The following is a 19,626-nucleotide window of genomic DNA, read 5'->3' as shown; positions in this document are numbered from 1 at the left end:
GGTGCTGATAACACCAAGGCCACGGGTTCGGATCCCATACAGGGATGGCCGGTTCGCTCACTGGCTGAGCATGTTGCTGAGAACACCAAGTCAAGGGTTGAGATCCCCTTACCGGTCATCTTTAAAAAAATAAAATAAAATAAAAAAGACTAGACATGAATCTATCTATTCACAGCAGATTCTTTTTTTTATTGAAACTTAATTGATTATACATAATTGCGGGGTACAGAGTTGACTATCAACACTTGTGTACAACATGTGATAGTCGAATCAGGATAATTAGCTTATTCATCATTACAATATATAATCATTTTTTGTGTACATTAACCAATAGCCCAACACTTAGAAGCCGGAAGATGCAAGGAACGGATTTTTCCACGGAGCCTGCAGAATAAACTAGCCCTGCCAACAGCTTGATCTCAGCCTTTAAGACTCACTTCAGACTTCTGACCTCTAGAACTATAAGAGAATAAATTTGTGTTTTAAGCCACTCAATTTGTGGCTTAAACTTCTTACGAACTTAAATTTGTTATAGCAGCAACAGGAAATAAGCAATACAGATAAATCTATAAAATACTACATGAATGAAAGAGGCCTAGACAAAAGAGAACATACTGTATGTATGGAATGCATTTACATGAAATTCTAGAATAGTCAAAACAAACTGAAAAAGCATGGTGGCTGCCTTGGTGGTGGGGAACTGACTGGGAAGAAGCATGAGGGAACTTTCCAAGGTGATGATGTGTTCTATATCTTGACAGGGGTTTGGGTAACAAACATGTATCCATTTGTCAAAACCCACCAAATGACACAGTTAACATCTGTGCATTTTATTATATGTAAATTTTATCTAAAAAAAAAAAAGAACCATAAGTAAATATTAAACTCTAGTTGGTGATACACATGCTGAATAGTTAGGGGTAAAGTATACTGATATCTGAAACTTACTTTGAAATGTATAGCTAAGATGCATGTGAAATGCAAAGATAATATGAACTGATGGACAGAGGAATAAATAGATATGTGAAAAAGCAAATATAGCAAAATGTTAATTGTAGAATCTAGAAGGTGGCTATGAGAGTGTTCACTGTACAATTTTTTCAACTTTTCTATGTTTTAAACTTTTCAGAATAAATTGTTGGGGGTAAAGTGGTGGAAACACTTACCATTTTGTTCTTCCTGCATCCAAAAATGAGGATCGGTATATTCAATTTTATTGTACCTTTGGCGAACTGTCTCCTGGTATTTCTTAAAAAAAAAAAAAAGTTTAATTTATGAGAAAAAATGAGTTTCATTGCAAACTAGAACTAGCAAGGATGTAAAAGTACAGCAGACATAATTGATACAGACACACTGCCAGAAATGGGCATCTGCCAGGCCAGGGAGTAATTAGTTCATGAGGTAAAGTCTAAAATAAAATGAAGCAATTAACATAAATGCAGTCCAGACCAGCACTGTCCACTGGAACTTGTTGCAATGATGAAAATGGTCTACATGTGCCTGTCCAACACAGTAGCCACTAACTATTAACCACTTGTAGTGTGTTTAATTTCAATTAATTTACATTTCAACAGGCACATGCAGCTAGTGGCTACTCTTTTGCACAGCTCAGGTCTAGACAGCTATCCCCAAGAAGGGAAAATCAGTTGCAAGACTGGGATAAACTGCATTTCTTTAAATTTTCAGGAACCAACAAAAAATTATCTTCCCTACAATGTTTCTATTTAGCAGCAAAGCAGAAATGAGATTTTATCATGGTGCAGTTAAAAAGAAAATGCTGAATTGGGAGTCAGCAGTCCTGAATTCTCATCCTAGTTCTACCAGGAATTTTTTTGTGACCTTGGCTACAAAATTATGTCTCCATTTCTTGCTCTGAACAATCCAGGGTTGGGCTGAGTGATGTCTGAGGTCTAGAATTTTATGAGAGAAGAATTCTAAAAGTAGAAACATAGAAATTAAGAAATCTAAAATTATCTGATTTAACAGGATCACACTCTAGCAGGGTAGAAGAGGCAATTGAATAGTACAAGGGGTCTTCAAAAATTCATGGAAAAATTTGTATTATCTTTCAACTCTATTTTCCACAAACTTTTTTTTTTTTTTGTCTTTTCTGTCATTTTTCCATGTCTGGCAACGGATCGCAACCCTCAGTGTTGCCCCCGTACTGGACCGGGGACCGGCAACGGGATCGCAACCCTCGGCGTTGCTCCCGCGCCTCGCTCAGCCAGTGAGCGGGAACCGGTCCGTATGTGGGATCCGAACCCTCAGGCGGGAGCGCCGCCACGCTTCCCAAGCGGCGCACTATCCAGTGAGCCACCGGGCCAGCCCCTCCACAAACTTTTTGAAGTATGCTTGTACTTAAAAGCTGATAGAAGAAAAAGTCTACGGTCCTATTTGTGTAACCAGGCCCCGGTCTCAGTGTTTTGGGAATCACATACCAATGATATCAGGGGGATAATAATAATGATCACTTACTGGGTTACATGTTGGGTAGTGGGCTGAATACTCCATGCCTCATTTTATCCTTAAAAACACCTTACTTATTAGAGAGAGTAAGTGACTATACAGGATCATACACCATGCTGGCAGTAGAACTGGGATTTAAAACCAGGACTGTGTAACTCTAATGTATTAAGCGACAGAGGCATGAGGAGGATCTGCACTTGGCAAAGGCCAGTCCCCAGCGGTGAACCAGACTAACAGTCCCAGACCTTACTTCCATTTCTTCCATTCGGAGCATCATGATCTCCAGGTTTGGGCTGTCCTTACTATCCTCCAAGGCGGCTAAGGTTTCAGACCCCAAGATCTTAGCATGAGTCATAGCCCAGAGCTCATGAGCAGTATCTTCCAAAAAATCATCCAGCTGAGGAATGTTGTTGGATTCAGAATCAACAGCTGTAGCCTACAAAATGAGGGATGGAGGGGTGGAAAGACAATACAAAGAAAACAAAAACTTAAAGAATATTGCTGATCATAACAAACCAATAGCCTAGTGATCCAACTGGTAGAGTTTCTATGCTTAGAAAAAAAAAACCTCTCCTAAGTCAGTAAATATCAAAAGCAATAATATTATTTCAGTGATCACAATCATTTGTAGTATTAACCAAGTAATACGATCATAGTCCGTGTAAATTGTCATTACCATCTATTTGCCAGTTAACATAGCAAATATCTTCTTTTCACTATATTCAGAATATCCGATATTTTACGTGTCGTACAATTCAGAGGATATATCTACTCTCATTTGGTTCGGTGTTTTTATGAAAACATCTGTTCATGACCTCACAAAGTGCTTGAGGCTCAGTATATAAGCTGGGAGAGCTATACCAGCCTTTCTTGACCTTGTATCGTTTACATTAACAAATTTACAGTTTGCAAAGCATTTTTATATGTACTGTATTTTTCTTGATCCTTATATATGTCTATAATCTGCTCTGAAAGAGGCTTTTACAAAGAATGTCTGCTGAGGAAATGATCATATCAGGGCATAGAATGAGACACTTCTGTGATTAAATCTTGGTTCTGCCCACTCATAAGCCAGCAATTTGGGGCAACTTTACTTAACCTCCCTGGTCCTCAGTCCTCTCATCTGTAATGTGGAAATAACAATCTTATATTTCAGAGTTGTAAGGATTTCACAAGAGCTTGCATGTTGGAACACTCAGCCCAGTGTTTGGCACAAAATAGGACATTCAATGAATTACTACTACTGTAATTTAAAAAACCTCTTAACAGGTAGTTCACAGATAAAAATGTATAAATGGCCAATAAAGATATGAAAAAATGCCCAACCTTAATCAAAGCTAAAGAAATAAAAATCAGTTGAATAACCAATATAATAAAATTACAAAAAAATCTAAAGACAACTTAACCAATAATACAGGTCTGGTTAATTAAGAAATGTGTGTATGTTTGCATGTGTGGTACTGTCCATCTATAAACAATGGAATACCAAGAATACCTTCCTTATCTTCTTTACCTCCTTTAATATGTTATTAAAGAAGATAACATGCCATTAAAGAAGATGAGGAATGTCTCAGTGTGCTGCTACGAAAAGAGCACCAAAATACACTATCAACAAAGAAGCAGGGTACAGAACGTTATATGGCATCTGTTAGTGGGGAGACCAAACTTTTCCTATTATACTTTTTCTGAAATGATTGAATTTTTGGCCATGGGCATAAATAACTTTTAATTCTAAAACAAACTCATACAGGCCGAGGGCAGCCGCCCCCTCCATCCAGAAGCAGGCAAGGAGCACAATGAAAACACCACTTCCACGTGGGTGGCCCACCACAGCCACCCCACAGCCATGTGTAGGTGGCCTCCACAGCCACTGTGTAGGTGGCCTCCCAGACACTTGACTGCACTGACACAAGGAGAGTCACCAGCGGAGACCAGAAAAAGAAGAGGATGTCTCTCTCTCCTCAAAGCCCACTCCAGAGTAATAGAAGAAACTGCTCTACCAGATGACCAGACATCAACACAGAGAAAACTAGAAACGCAAAAACCCAAGAAAATATGACACCACCAAAAGAATACAGTAATTCTCAAATACCAGACCCTATACACAGGAGACTCTGGAAATGACTGAAAAGGAACCCTGAGGAACAATCTTAAGGAAAAAGAGATATAAGAAGACTCAGACAACATAAGGAAATGAGAAAAAAATCCAGGAAGTGAAGAAGGAAATTTACAAAGAGATTGATACCTTACAAAAGAATGTAGCAGAACTCATAGAACTGAAAAATTCACTCAGCCAAATAAAAAACACAACCAACAGCTTAAGCAGCAGGCTAGAACAAGCAGAAGAAAGAATTTCTGATCTTGAAAATAGTCTTCTTGAAATAACCCAGGCAGACCAAAAAAAAAAAGGAAAAAATAATTTTTTTTTTTTTTTTTAAAGATGACCAGTAAGGGGATCTTAACCCTTGACTTGGTGTTGTCAGCACCACGCTCTCCCAAGTGAGCCACATTCCATCCCTATATAGGGATCTGAACTCGTGGCCTTGGTATTATCAGCACCACTCTCTCCCAAGTGAGCCACAGGCCAGCCCTGGAAAAAATAATTTTTAAAAAAATGGAGAAAAATCTAAGAGAGCTAGCAGACATTCTCTAGTGCATAAATATTCAATTCACGGGTGTTGTAGAAGGGGAGGAGAAAGGACAAGGCACAGAAAATCTATTCAATTAAATAATAACAGAAAACTTCCCAGGAGAGAGATAATGGACATTCAGATCCAGGAGACTCAAAGATCCCCAAATAGACTCTATCCAAAAAGATCCTCTCCAATACACATTACAGTCAAACTGGCAAACCTCAAAGACAAAGAATCTTAAAAGAAGCAAGAGAAAAGCATCCAGTCACCTATAAGGGAGCCCCTATTAGACTAACAGTAGACTTCTCAACAGAAACTCTACAGACCAGAAGAAAATGGGATGATATATTCAAAATACTAAAAGAAAAAAAACAGCCAGCCAGGCTATCCTTCAGAAATGAGGGAGAAATAGTGTATTTTCCAGACAAACAAAAACTGTGGGAGTTCACCACCACATGACCAGCCTGGCAAGAAATCCTCAAGGGAGTCCTGCATCAGGAAACTGAAAAATGATCATCGCTAATCTTACTTACTAGCTATAGTTCTGGTCAAACTTTCTGTTTTTTCATAATTCAGTCTTGGTAGATGGTGTGTTTCCAGAAATTTATTCATTTCATCTAGATGATCTAATTTGTTGACCAACAATTATCATAGTATTCTTATAACCCTTTTGATTTCTGTAAATTTGGTTGTAATAACCCCTCTTTCATTTCTGATTTTAGTATTTGAATCTTCTCTTTTTTCTTAGTCCATCTAGGTAAAGGTTTGTCTATTTTGTGGATCTTGTTCAAGTACCAACTTTTGGTTTCATTGATTTTCTCTATTTTTTTTTTGTCCTTTTTGAGACCGGCCGCACCGTGCTCTCCCTATATAGGATCCGAACCCGTGGCGGGAGCACTGCTGCGCTCCCAGCGCCACACTCTCCCAAGTGTGCCACGGGCTCGGCCCTATTTTTTTTTTTTTTTCTATTTTCTATTTCTTTTATCTATGCTCTAATTTTTATTATTTACTTCCTTTGCTAGGTTGGGACTTAGTTTGCTCTTCATTTCCTACTTTCCTAAGGTGGAAAGGTGATTGTTGATTTGAGATCTTTCTTTTTTATTAATGTATGCATTTACATTAAATACATTTCCATTTTAGCAAAAAAAGAAAACAAAAAACACCTCAGACATTTTGGAAAAATATATTTCATGTGCAGGTTTAGTTAATGACAATAGCAGCAGCAACAGACAAATATGTTATACAGGTACCCTTACAAGAGATTTTTCCCAATATCAGAGACCATCTTGTACATAAGTAAATCTACTGAGAGCTGTATTTTACTTATAAATTACAAGTAAAACACAGAAAATGTCTTTCCATTTTAAAGATGAGAATTCTGAGAATCTGTGTTCAAAGCCCCACAGCTCTTCCATAAGTTAACAGAGGAAAAAAAAATTCTACTTCATGCAAACTTCTATGAGTTCGTTTTTGTTTGTTTTTATTCACTGTTTATAAATATTTACTCTTGGTGGTGTTGCCTAGGAAACTCTTTGCAATAATGTTGATGTTTAACAACACCCCGGAATTCTAAAGACTAGAAAGCAACGTTTCTCTTTCAATAACTTGTTTTAAAGACCATTTAATGCCTACAGAATAATTCTTATATGCAAGGCTGATCATTCATAGTAATATTCAATCATGTCTATTTCACTGTCAGCATTTACAATTACTTCATGTCCTTTCATATTGAAGTGAAGTATAAAGTTGTCTCCCCAGATTAGATATTAGCTTCATTATTTTGCTAGAAAAAAAATATTTATCATTTAGTGGTTATGCTGCACAAAACACCAAGCCATAGCACACCTGAATTTGTAAAGGCCAAAAGTAGGCTTTTAGCTTCCAGTCTTAGAAGCCTTACCTCACATAATATTCTGTCACAAAATACTTGTACAATAAAATTACAATCACGAAGATTATGAAAATATGTTGCAGCTATAACACTGTTTAATAATTAGAATAGGAATACATTATCTCAAAATCTTTCTGTTCCTAAAGTCACTGGGCTAGTGGAGATTCTTTCCAACTTTTTCTAACTCTGAAATCTTTATACTTGCTCTGCCCTTTACTTGCTCTGAGCAACTAAAGCAATAAACCTCTTTGCAACCTCCACAAAGATTAAATGGATAAAACTTCCACCTTCCACGCTGCAGCCCTAAGCTTAGGCAAGGGCTAGGAATATTCCCACAAATATTAAAAACAAGCTCTCCAGAGGAAGAGCTCAGGGTGGACAACAACAAAATATGTTTTTATTTTTCTCAAATACTTTCATTTCTTTCCTGGGCCGCCTTTCCTCTCTGGTAGGCCAAATATGGTCACATATTAGGCACTCAAAACATGCTTGCCTAACAATAAATATTAGGCCCTAAATATAAAGGAAATTAGACCAGTAATGAGGAAAACCAGGCTGAATGAAAGGAAATGAGGGCGGCCATTCTTCTGCAACAGTCCACCAACGTTGAGGGCCACAAAGTGCACCCACATTTTATCATCAGGGGGAGACATAAAGAGCCACTGTCAAAAACCCATGCCTCTAGAGATTTCTGTGCACTGCCTGCAAGGCTGATCTAAGTCATAATGCTAAATATACACTGTAAGAATTAAAATGCCAAATGTGAAAAATAATTTTCACCTTTCTTGAGTAGGATAATCTAGTGTTTGCAAAGTAATCTGCATATCATTTTCCTTACAACTGAAGACATTATCACATAATAATACCAGAATGCCAACTTCACACAACACATACCTCCTCTGCAGACTGGGCTGTCGCTGTGTTTACTGATGGACAATCCTTCAAATGAGTATTTGCTTCCACAGAAGAATTGACTCTCTATTAATAAACAGAATAATACCATTCATGAATTATAAAAACTAATAGCTCATATTAGTACAAATGAATCCTGTTACCAGAATAATTTGCGTGTGGAACTATTCACAGCTTTAGCTACATTAGGCTCTTTACAGCATTTCAAAGATTTGTCTTCATGAAAATGTCATGTTTTGATCTTGTTTTTCCACTCTTTTTCTTCCCTCAACTTTGTAGACATTGTCAGAGTGGCTGTGTGCTTTTAACCAAGTCATTCAACTTCTCTGTTCCAGTTTCCTCAATGATGAATTGAGGAGGTTGGACTATGCAATCTCCTAAGAGCCTTTCTATTTCTATATTCCCGAGATTTCTATGGACTCTAATATATTTTAACATTTCTTAAACTAGAAATACAGAAGTTCAGGTGCCTGTTCAGGGACCCAGAAATGTCACTCATTCCATTTAAGATTATAATATTCTTCTGTGGTCTTATCCATCCATACAAACAAGATTGCCTTCATTCACTGATAGATCTACAGGGTCTGGCTATAGAATTCAGCTTACTGCTTAAAGGAGGATGGCACAACCTCTTGGTGATGCCATATGTCATTTTATCATAAGAAAGTACTGGTTTGGGGGCCAGCCCATGACTCACTTGGGAGAGCGTGGTGCTGACACCACCAAGTCAAGGGTTAAGATCCCCTTACCGGTCATCTTTTAAAAAAGAAAGTACTGATCTGTGCTCAGAAGCTGTCCTAACATCTCACCTTTGTAAAAATAGAGCCAATCATTTTGAACCATTGAAGAGAAAGAGCACAGCATTAGAGTGGAAGCAGTTAATTGAACACTAGTGTCACCAATAGATCTATTTGATTAGGAATGGAAATTGCAATCTAAACTCATAGCCTAAACTAAAATCTCACCTTTCTCAAAAGGGGAAATTCCTTCTCTTCCTTTTATCTCTATCCCTTCCCCACAGTGGAGGAGGCATCAATAGTGTGTAGTGGTCAGGGGGTGTCCAAAGGGCCCAGCAGCACTGAGCACATGCTATGCAATGCAGATCGATCAGCACTGCAGCCTCCAACTGTGAAAGAGACACTTAGCCCTACTAAGGGGCAGTGTGACCTCTGTGGCAACTCTTTTTATTCTAGAATTTCCAAAAGGCAGGCAAATGAGATGAACTAGATTACCTGGGCTTTGACCAGAAGAGGTTTCAAACGCTCCAGAACTGCCTCCTCTACCTTGTCTGCTAACCGAGTGGCAGAAACACTATTTAGAAATAAAATTGAAAATTAAAATTAAAAGCAAAAATAAAATCCTATTTTGCATACTTATCTACCACAGGTGAAGGGAAATCAAATGATTATAAAAACCTCAGTGCTCTCTAACTTTTGGCCATACAAATCACTTGGGGATCTCATTAAAATGTAGATTCTGATTCAGTTGGTCTAACTGAGATTCTGCATTTCCAACAATCTCCAGGTGACGCAGCACTGCTGGTCCTGGTCCCCACTTGTGTACAAGGGTTTAAGTAACATATGAAGAAGTATGTTAGGCTCTGAGTACACTTTAAAAAATAATGACTGGGCCAGCCCTATGGCTCACTCGGGAGAGTGCGGTGCTGTTAACACCAAGGCCAAGGGTTCGGATCCCACATAGGGATGGCCGGTTCGCTCACTGGGTGAGCATGGTGCTGACAACACCAAGTCAAGGGTTAAGATCCCCTTACCGGTCATCTTTTAAAAAAAAAAGAAAAAATAAATAAATAAAAAATAAAAAAATAATGACTGTCTTTAAACAACTACAGAGGGTAGCAGACTGAACAAAAGAAACTAATTTTGTTCTCTCCCAAAACCCCACTAAAACAAAAGTAGAGTTAGATATAAACCCACTAAGAAAAGGAGAAAAAAACTGGTGCTGGAAAACAAAGGACAGAAGTGACAATTAACTTAGCTGACCCAAGAAAGCTGAATTCTAAGCCAGTGATGGGAAAAACTGAGATCCTACACAATTTGCATTGCTGATGTAAACAGGCACAGGACTAGGAAGTACCAGGTACTGGGATAAGCCGGGAGAGGGTGGCTTAAAAACAGAAGGCAAGAGTCAAATGATGTCTGAGAAGCTCAATCCCTTGGTCCCTTTCCCTATTTCACCCTTTTTTTTGTCTTTTTTCATGGCCGGCAACGGATCGCAACCCTCAGTGTCGCGCCCGCACCAGACTGGGACTGGCAACGGGATCGCAACCCTCGGCGCTGCCCCCGCACCTCGCTCAGCCAGTGAGCAGCCAGTCTGTATGTGGGATCCGAACCATTGGCGGGAGCGCCACCATGCTTCCCAAGCGGCGCACTATAGCAGTGCGCCACCGGGCCGGCCCCCTATTTCACCCTTTTTGACAACCACCTAACTCCAACTCTAAGAGAAATCAGGTTGCTCATTCTCTGCAGGGTCTCTTGACCGGGGGCAGCCAATGACAGTTCAGGCTGTAGGTTCTACACTGAAAAGCGGGGTCATGTACGCATGCTGAATGCTGAGTGAGAAGACTCACTGCCCTCTTCCAGACCCTGACCCTCCAGACAGAAGATCAGAAAACTTCTCTGGGCAGTCTGACTCACCCCAAGGGTAAGTCCTAAAGACCAACATGAGGGTCCTTAACAAACAATCCATCCAGATGATCCTACAGTAAAGCCCAAGTTTGATCATCCTTTTGTCAAATGATGCTAGAGTAGCCAGACATCCATAAGGAAAAAAATGAACTTTGATCAGTACCTCAAACACAAAAATTAATTCAAAATGTATCATAGGCATAAAAATAAAAGCTAAAACTATAAAGCATTTAGAAGAAAATACAGGAGAATACCTTTGATACCTTAGCATAGGCAATGATTTCTTAGACAGTTCACAAAAAAAGAACTAACCATAAAAGAAAAACTGATAAACCAGTCTAAATCAGAATTTAAAACTTCAAGTCATCAAAAGGCACCATTAGGACTGGGAGAAAATATTAGCTGCACATATTTCTGGCAAGGGGCTCATATCCAGAAAATACAAAGAACTCAAACAAATCAATAATTTTAAAAAAAAATGGGCAAAAGATTTGAAAACACTTCACAATAAATACTAGAAAAAGTGCCCCGGTAGACTAATGGGTACAAACCATGCTACCTACCCTAACTGAATCATTCTGCAGTATATGCATGCATTGGAACAATACGCACACACACAAATATAAAAGAAAAAGAAAAAAAGAAACAACACATTGTACCCTACAAATACATATAGTCTTCAAGGAAATGCAAATTAAAGCCACAAGAAGATGCCACCACATTCTCACCCAAATGGCTGAAATTAAAAAGATTGACAAGACCAAATGTTATCAAGGATGTGGAACAACTGGAAAGGAACTCCCACACATTGCTGATGGAAGCATAAAATGTTACAACTACTCTGGAAAATTTGACCATTTTTATAAAGTTTAAACAACTGCCTACCCTATTACACAGAAACTCTACTCCAAGGTATCTACCCAAGAGAAATGAAAGAATGATTCTACAAAAAGTCTTACGTAAAAATGTTTATAGTAGCTTTACTCATACTAGCTAAAAATGGGAAACAAATCAAATGTTAATTCCCAGGAGAATGGATAAATAGAATGTGGTATATTCATACAATGGAATACTAATCAGCAATAAAATGGAAAGAACAATACTGATGAATGCACAACATGGATAAATCTCAAATATTTTTTTGAGCAAAAGAAGCCAGACACAAAGGAGTAGATCCTGATGATTCCATTTATATAAAGTCCAAGAACAAGCAAAACTACTCTACAGTGAAAGAAATCAGGAAGTGGCTGCCTCTGTGGTTTTGGTTACCCAGATATACATATCTGTCAAAACTCATTGAACTGTACCTTTAAGTTCTTTGTATTTTACTATATGTAAATTATACCACAACAAAAACAATTAAAAAAAAAAAAAACACTAAAACTAAGATACTAATTCCAACCCACATGCTCAGTTTTCAATCAGTAATCAGTTCCCTACATTTAAACAGCAGAAAGTAGCCAGGATTACCAGATACCTGAAGAAGGAAAAGAAAGAAATGAAAGAAATTATGTAGGATGGGGTAGGGTGGGGGAAGGGGCCAATATTGTTAATATACTCAGAGAGAAAGAGAATAGCACTGTATTCATAAAAGAAGACTAGGAGACTATTAAGTGAAATTTGAAGAATACAATAGAGGTCTTAAAATTTAAAAACAGTGCAGCCGAAATGACAAACTCATTAGACTGGTTAAATAAGTTTGAGGAAATCTACTGAGGGCAAGAAGGAGGAGAGAGAGGAAGGCAGGGAAAGAGAGAAGAAAAAAAAAATGAAAAAACAGATAAAAATCAGAGGACCAATCCAGGAAATCCAACATCAAAGAACAGAAGTTGCAGAGAGAATAGAAAAATGAAAGGTTAAGAAAACAAGTGCAAAATAAAGTAAGAAAATTTGTCAGAACTCAAGGTAATATATTGTGTGGAGGAGTGTAGGAATGTTAACATTGAGAAAGACCAGGGAATTTACAAAGGGCAAAAGCCTTTAGTGTAGATAAGAGATTTGAGGCAGAACAGGGATTGTTCAAAGGGCAAAAGCCCTTAGCACAGCAAAGATCTTCAAGCATGTTCTGCTAGATTAGATAAAAACATTAAGATGTTTTCCAGAGATTGCCCCATAGCCAATTTCTTTTCATTCCTTTGATAAATGATTGATTAAGTTGTTTTTTCTCATGTATCTCCTTGTCTTTACAATAAAAGCTGAAGCAAATACCAAATCGGGGCTGCACCTTGTTTCTCCCTTCTTGAGTGAGTTTTCTAGGTGCAGTTCCTTCGGGCTTCTCATTGCTCTTAATATTTGGTCTCTGAGTAATCTTTGAGTCTCCATCACACAGCAAGAAGTGACAATATTGCCAGATTGAAAAGGTCTGGTGAATGAAAATACACCCACACCAAGTCCCATCACTATGAAATATCAGAACACTGGGAAGAAAGAGGGGTCTATAAGCTTCTAGAGAAGGAGCAAACAGCAGGATTCAGATTTCTCATTGGAAACAAGACAACAAAATAATGTTTTAAAAATTCTGCTTAGACTTCTACTTCTAGAGAGGTGGAATAAATGTACTTTTTCCTATTCTTCCTGTTAAGTACAACTAAGAACCCTGGACATTAAATATAAACAAACATAAAAGGACTCAGAAAGGTGAGAGAAGGCAGACCAGCTAGGGACCTTGGGACTCAAAGAATGACATGGTGGTGAGTTCCCCAGGTTTTCTTTTTCACTCATATATCACAGGCTAGATATTGAAGAAGCCAGCAACCCAGAAACACCAATAGGTACAGAGAAAAAAAAAACATTGAAAGCCTACTCTCTCTGGCCAAAGGACCAAGAAAGGGGCAGTCTAGAAAAATGGAAAACTTTCAGAAAATACTTTCAGAAAATAACTGCCCTACTGCAGCCAAACACCACAAAAATACCTGTAGCCACACGCCAGCAAAGACCAGTGGAAAGCAAATAAGCATATGAAAAGATGTTCAAAATAATTAGCTGGTAGGGAAATACAAATTGAAACAACAATTAGATACCACTACACACCTATCACAATGTCTAAAAGAAAGCGTAGTGATTCCACCAAATGCTAGTAAACGTGCAGAACAACTGGATCCCTCCAACATTGCTGGTGGGAACAAAGACACACACTCTGGAAAAGTCTGGCAGTTTTGTAAAAACCAAATCATACAACTAGCATACAACCCAGCAATTTCACTCTGGACATTTATCCCAGAGAAATGAAAATTTATGTTCATATAAATACCTGTACATGAATGTTTATAGAATTTTTATTCATGGGCCGAGCCTGTGGCACACTCGGGAAAGTGCAGTGCTGGGAGCGCAGTAGCGCTCCCGCCGTGGGTTCGGATCCTATGTAGGGATGACCGGTGTGCTCACAGCACTCACTGGCTGAGCGCGGTGCGGCCGATCTCAAAAAAAAAAAAAAAAGAAACTTTATTCATAATAGCCCAAAACTGGAAACAACTCGGATGTCCTTCAACAAATGAATGGTTAAACAAACTATGATATATCTACGCCATGGAATACTACTCAGCAACAAAAAGGAATAAACTACTGATACATGCCTGAATCTACAGAGAGTTATGTAAGGGAAAAAAGTCAATCCCAAAAGCTACATACTATATGATTCCACTTATATGACACTCTTGAAATAACAAAATTATGAACAAGGGAACAGATTAGTGGTTGCCAAGGGTTACTTAGCTAAGCAGTGGATGGAGGCAGGAAAGAAGTAGGTGTGGCTATAAAAGGGCAAAATGAGGGATCCCTGTAGTGAAGGAAATGTTATATATCATGACTACATCGATGTCTATATAGTTTCCCAAGATATTACCATTGAGGAAATGGGTAAAGGGTAACCAAGATTCCTCTCTGCATTATTACAACTTCATGTGAACTTCCCCAAAACTGTAGATGTTCTTTCAGTTCTCCTTGAAACTCCACACAAAAGAAACACTTCCTAGTGAAAATATGGTATAATATACATGTAGGCATGCAGGTATTCATTCATTCATTCACTCATTCAGATAACGAGATTAGGCCAAACAGTCCAGGTCGGTTGTTAAAACTATCTAGATGAATTAGAACAGGCAAGCATTCACTATTCTTCCTCAGAAATACACACCTCAATTTTTGGACTCTGTCCATTTCTTCACTTTTGAGTTCACTCAATTCTTTTGTTCTTCTAGAAGTTTCAGCATCAAGCCAGTCAAGCCTAGAGGACAGCAAAAAGAGTCACCCCAACTCTCCCCAAAGCAGTCAGGACTCCCCTGGGCTCCAATCTTGGCTCCAGTGTAGGCTGCATAGGTGACATCACAGTCTTTTAAGAGGCAGACAGCCGATAAATACAAGAAGTGTGGCTAGACCTAAACAATCTTGACTCGTCATTAAAATAGCTAAATGATGTAGAACAGGCCTACTTACACTTTTGTCTACCTCAGAAACAAATATTTACCTGTGTTTTTGCATTTTGTCCATTTCTTCTGCTTTTAATTCTCCTAGTTCCTTTAATCTTTTGGAAGTTTCAACATCAAGCCAAGCAAGCCTAGCAGACAGTACAAACAAGTCAAACCAACTCTGCCTCAACCCTCCAGGGTGTCATTATCACAGAAACAGACCAGAAGCTAGACCCCCCGCTCCCACCCTGGCTCCATCAAGGATTCAGTAACATTAACCTGTACCCATAAAGTTCTCCACATCATTTTCCATTTACACACAAAAGCACTCCATGTTAGAATGTAGAGCAACAAGAAACTGCCTACAAATGTTCTCAAGAAAACTAGCCATCACTGTACTTAGGATTTATTGTTTGACTAAGACAAGACCCTTGCTGTACCTTCAAGTTTAGACAAAGAAATGGGCCCCCAGGAGAGCCATACAGGCATAATGAAGTCACAGAAACACAAAAGGGAAAAGCTAAGTCTGAACAACATTATTATATGTGAAAGGACTTTGATTCTTTTGGCTAAAGAAATGTGAATATTATCAAATTATCTAATGGTTCACTTCCATTTTTGCTTTCCCATAATTGCAAGAATAATTTCAGCCAAACAAATGCAGAGCAACCTGTTTTCACTACTCTCTTCCTATGGAATGTTCTCACTCCATCCCTCCTTATTTAAATCCTGCCTATTCTTCAAGTCTTAGTTTAATTTCCATCTCCCTCCAGGAAGCCTAGATCTCTGCAACAAGAAGTAACCCCTCCCCCTTTTAAACTTTCTCAGTTCTTAACCCTTCAGTTCCTAGAGTACACAGCAGGTTGTATCTTAAATTACAGTTAATTACATATCTTTTCTACTGACTATAAATACGCAAGGGCTGGGATTATGTCTTATTTGCCCTTTTTCTAAAAGTCTCCATAGAGTTCACAACTGTGCAATATACAAAACTAGCAACTGATACACTACTGACATAATTTTCAAATGAATGAAATAAGAATAAAAGGGGGGCTTGCTGTAAGCTGTATAGATTGGCAGAAAGGTTTAGTAACCTACATTGCAAATAAGCAACTTTTTATACATAGGAAAGAAAAGGGTGCACTTTAGAGTCTATGTAGAAAAAGCCCTTTAATTTTCAAAAATTTGAAAAATACCAGCACAAACCTGGCTGCTTCATGCTCAACAGCACCTGTCAATTGACCTTCCTCTTGAGTATCTTCTTGCTGGAGAGACTCTTCTTTTGTAGCATCTCTGGGACTAGATTTCACCTTCAGCCATGCAGCACTGCAAAAAATGGAAAAGTATACCTTTGTAACTATCCACTCCATTTCCCATGATTCATCCAAAGCTGCCAGCTCAGAGAAGACAAGAGCACTAAATTAATGGTGATCTATAGCATGGGGCCCTAAATTGGAAGCTGAACATGAAGAAGAGTGAGGTCCCTCCAGCACTCAGGTTCAGTGTCAAAGGGGAGAAGTTCTCTTTCACTTCAAAGAAGCAAGCACTATTTTAAATGAAAAAAACAATTGTCAATGACAGAATACTGGGTGAACTTTAACAAAATGCTGTTATAATGTAAAGATTTGGGTCACAAATATATTCCATATTACAAGACAACTCTGCACCTTTATAAGGCCAAACATAGCACTCACAGCCTAGAAGCCGTATCCACCCTCTTCTTCCACCCACCATGCGTACAATCACGGTGTATTTGGTTTGCAATACAAACTTCAACCAATTGATGTTTTTATGAGCTCACCAACTGAATTCACATCTCTGTAGTAATATTTATATATAAAAATGCAGAGATCAGAACAGAGTAATAAAAACAAAAAAGCACATTACAAAATCAGAAGACCTGATTTTAGTCTGAGCTCTGTTATGTGAAGAGCAAGACATTAAATTCTCTAAACATTATTTCCTCAACTTTAAAATGAGGGTTAACAGATAAGCATAACCATTCATTCAGAATCATTTGTAATTTTAAGGTGGAGGGGTTCCCCAGGCTGCTCTCCCTGTCTTCTGATGGCCTCCCAAAAGGCAGACCCCCCTCTAGATAACTACCTTCTCCCTTGTTCTCCTCCCTACATTACTGCTTTTTGTTTCCCACCTTTTACTGTTCTACCTCCTGGTCCTTTCCACTGAGTTTTTAAGAACTACTGTCCCATAGCAAGTAAGCCCCCCTTTGTCTTTAAGCAAGGCCCCAAAAGATTATTTCCACCTAAGTAGACCCTGCTCCTCCTGGAGGACACCACCTTCTCTCTAGACCTGTGGAATGCTAGCAACTCCTTCCCCACGTACTATGAATGAGGATGACAAGACAGTAATGTCAGCAGTATCCTAACTGTCCCCTGCAGTAAGGATAATGTTTGTGAATCTGCATGGTTCTATAGTTCATAATTATCTTGACTTGGAACTAGAATTATTTTTAAATATTTATTCATTCAGCGAAGATTTACTGAATTCCTACCATGTGCCAGGCATTGAACATTCAAATATAAGAAAGACACAGTCCCTGGCCTCCAGTAACTAGAATCTGTTGGGGAAAGAGACAAGTGAAGGGAGGCTTGTGATCCTCCATATAATGGCACATGTCCACTGGGTGTTGGGGTGGCCCTTGGGAGATTACTCTAACCATGGCCAGGTAGAAAAAGGAACCAAGAAGCTTCTCATGTATTACCACCCAAATAAGCGCTTCTTCTTAATGAGAAGAATTAAGGCTGCTACTCATTTGGTCTAAGCTATAGGTCACCTTTGAACTGTGCAGGAAAAATAAAATCCCATACCCAAATGGTCCCTTAAACTTTTACATACCATTTAGGAGAGGCTGGTGGAGATGTGGGATTTGGAGGTATCCAAGGAGCCCTGTGGTCTTTCACAGGCTGTTGGTTCATTTTTAATCTGGATGAGACTGTTCTCTGTTGCAACCTGTTTTTGCTATGAGGGTGGTTTGGTCTACTTCTTTCAGCTTTGTGGAGTCCCTATAAGAGATAAATATGAATTACAAAGCCATATGGTCTCAGCTTCTAACTCACTGACTCCAAGTGTCTCTATGCTATTCATGCATCCATTCAGTAAAACCTACATAGAAAGAACTACGGTAGAAATTTGGGAGAGGGTGTAAATTACACTGAAGCAACCCTGATGGGGGGGATGGGGGAGTAGAGAATTGGAATCCCTGGCTCTGCCACCTTTATATATATATAAACTATATATAAAATATATTATTATTTACATATATATTTTTACTAATTAAACAAAAATAATTTTAGTCCACATTGTTTAGAGGTAAATTGTAAAACATTCTTGGTTAAAATACTAAGTCTAAACAGAATGAATCAAGCTATTTTAAAAAACCACAGAGAATGAAGTTCTGTTTCTGAAGAAGAGCAGCAGGCTGACTTCTTACAGGTTTAATCCTGACTTCCCAATGACCCCCATAAGAATTTGTTTGGAAAGGAATAAAGGACTTGATCCTAATCCATGATCTGTCAGTTACTGGGGATAACTGCTAAATCTCCTCTTTCTGGGGCCACCTGACAATACAGAGGTTTGCAGCTGAAGTCTTTGGAGAGCACCATCAAATGGCAGTAACTACGGTAAAATATTCAGATTAGGAGGTGGTCTTCTGACAAGTTTTCTACTGGTAGAGCCTTAAGTTTTAAATGGAAGCTTAAAATATAACGTAGTTTCAGAACCAAGTTCTAACTACCCACCTGGCTCCCAAAGCCATATTAGAAAGTACACACCACAGGACACCTTTTAATGTTCAGTGAGTATTATTGATCAACATTTATCTTTAGCAGAAACCAAATTTTAATCCCCTCAAGTCAGAAGCAGAAAAAAACTTAATTTTAAAATAGGCTGCCCAGTTAGGACCTTGGTATCAAATTAGTTAAGATCTTACTGAAACAGGACACAAGAGAACGTCCCTCCATACTACCAGTATTAAAAATTGTTATTTTTTGCTAAAATATAAAAATAACATAGAGCTAAACTATATCAGCTTAGAAAGCTGGATTCAAGGACTCTAGCATCCAAATGCCTGAGAACTCAGATCCTGGCTCCATCACTTGCTAGATTGTGTGATCTTCTTGAATAATGTCAGATTAACATAAATGGGCCAAAAGAAAGGAATGATTTCATACCTGCTGTAGTCTTGCTGGCACCAGAGTATCTTTCCTTCTAAATGGCATGTTCTCAGTTACAGGCTTCTTTTTCATTGCTCTTGTTTTTGCCAGGGCTAATGCCTCATCTTTGAAGCTTGCACTTTGGTCTAGAACAAATGGGGCTTCTTCCAGAAGGATATCCGTATCTAATATATCAAGCTCACTCTCCAACCTCTGGGCCACTGGAAGCTCTTTATCAGGCTGATACTTATCTACATAGAGATTTCAGAAGGACAAACTCAGGGAAATGTTATTCAAATTAAGTCAGTAAGAATGATTATCTATACACACATAAGCTCCAAATATTTATCCTGGCCCTGCTGAAAACCAGGTGTTTTGTTGCCAAACTTGCTCCTCCTCTTATGAATACCATTGCAATCTTAGAAGCAGAAACCTAGGTATCATGGTTGACTCCTGGAATCTTAGCTCCCATATTTACTCATTTACTTGGTCCCTTTAATCCTA

The 19,626-nt window shown here is 38.5% G+C and overlaps 1 protein-coding gene across 3 annotated transcripts in view; it reads right to left on the bottom strand.

Moving 5' to 3' along the window:
• The window catches only part of KIAA0753 (KIAA0753 ortholog), a 68,288-nt gene that overhangs the window by 14,508 nt on the left and 34,154 nt on the right, over nucleotides 1-19,626 (bottom strand). For all 3 annotated transcript variants that reach the window (XM_008581113.1, XM_008581115.1, XM_008581114.1), the window contains exons 8-16: nucleotides 19,141-19,373; nucleotides 17,807-17,973; nucleotides 16,157-16,276; nucleotides 15,010-15,099; nucleotides 14,680-14,769; nucleotides 9,135-9,213; nucleotides 7,885-7,968; nucleotides 2,717-2,902; nucleotides 1,167-1,248 (exon numbers count right to left, since the gene is read on the bottom strand). In XM_008581113.1, coding sequence (XP_008579335.1) covers nucleotides 1,167-1,248; nucleotides 2,717-2,902; nucleotides 7,885-7,968; nucleotides 9,135-9,213; nucleotides 14,680-14,769; nucleotides 15,010-15,099; nucleotides 16,157-16,276; nucleotides 17,807-17,973; nucleotides 19,141-19,373 — 1,131 coding nt within the window. The remainder of the gene's footprint in view (nucleotides 1-1,166; nucleotides 1,249-2,716; nucleotides 2,903-7,884; nucleotides 7,969-9,134; nucleotides 9,214-14,679; nucleotides 14,770-15,009; nucleotides 15,100-16,156; nucleotides 16,277-17,806; nucleotides 17,974-19,140; nucleotides 19,374-19,626) is intronic.

The sequence above is a fragment of the Galeopterus variegatus genome, unplaced genomic scaffold, assembly GCF_000696425.1.
Source record: "Galeopterus variegatus unplaced genomic scaffold, G_variegatus-3.0.2 Scaffold2269, whole genome shotgun sequence".
NCBI classification, from domain to species: domain Eukaryota; kingdom Metazoa; phylum Chordata; class Mammalia; order Dermoptera; family Cynocephalidae; genus Galeopterus; species Galeopterus variegatus.
Note: the sequence above shows the minus strand (reverse complement) of the source record. Positions and strands in the feature narration are given on the sequence as shown.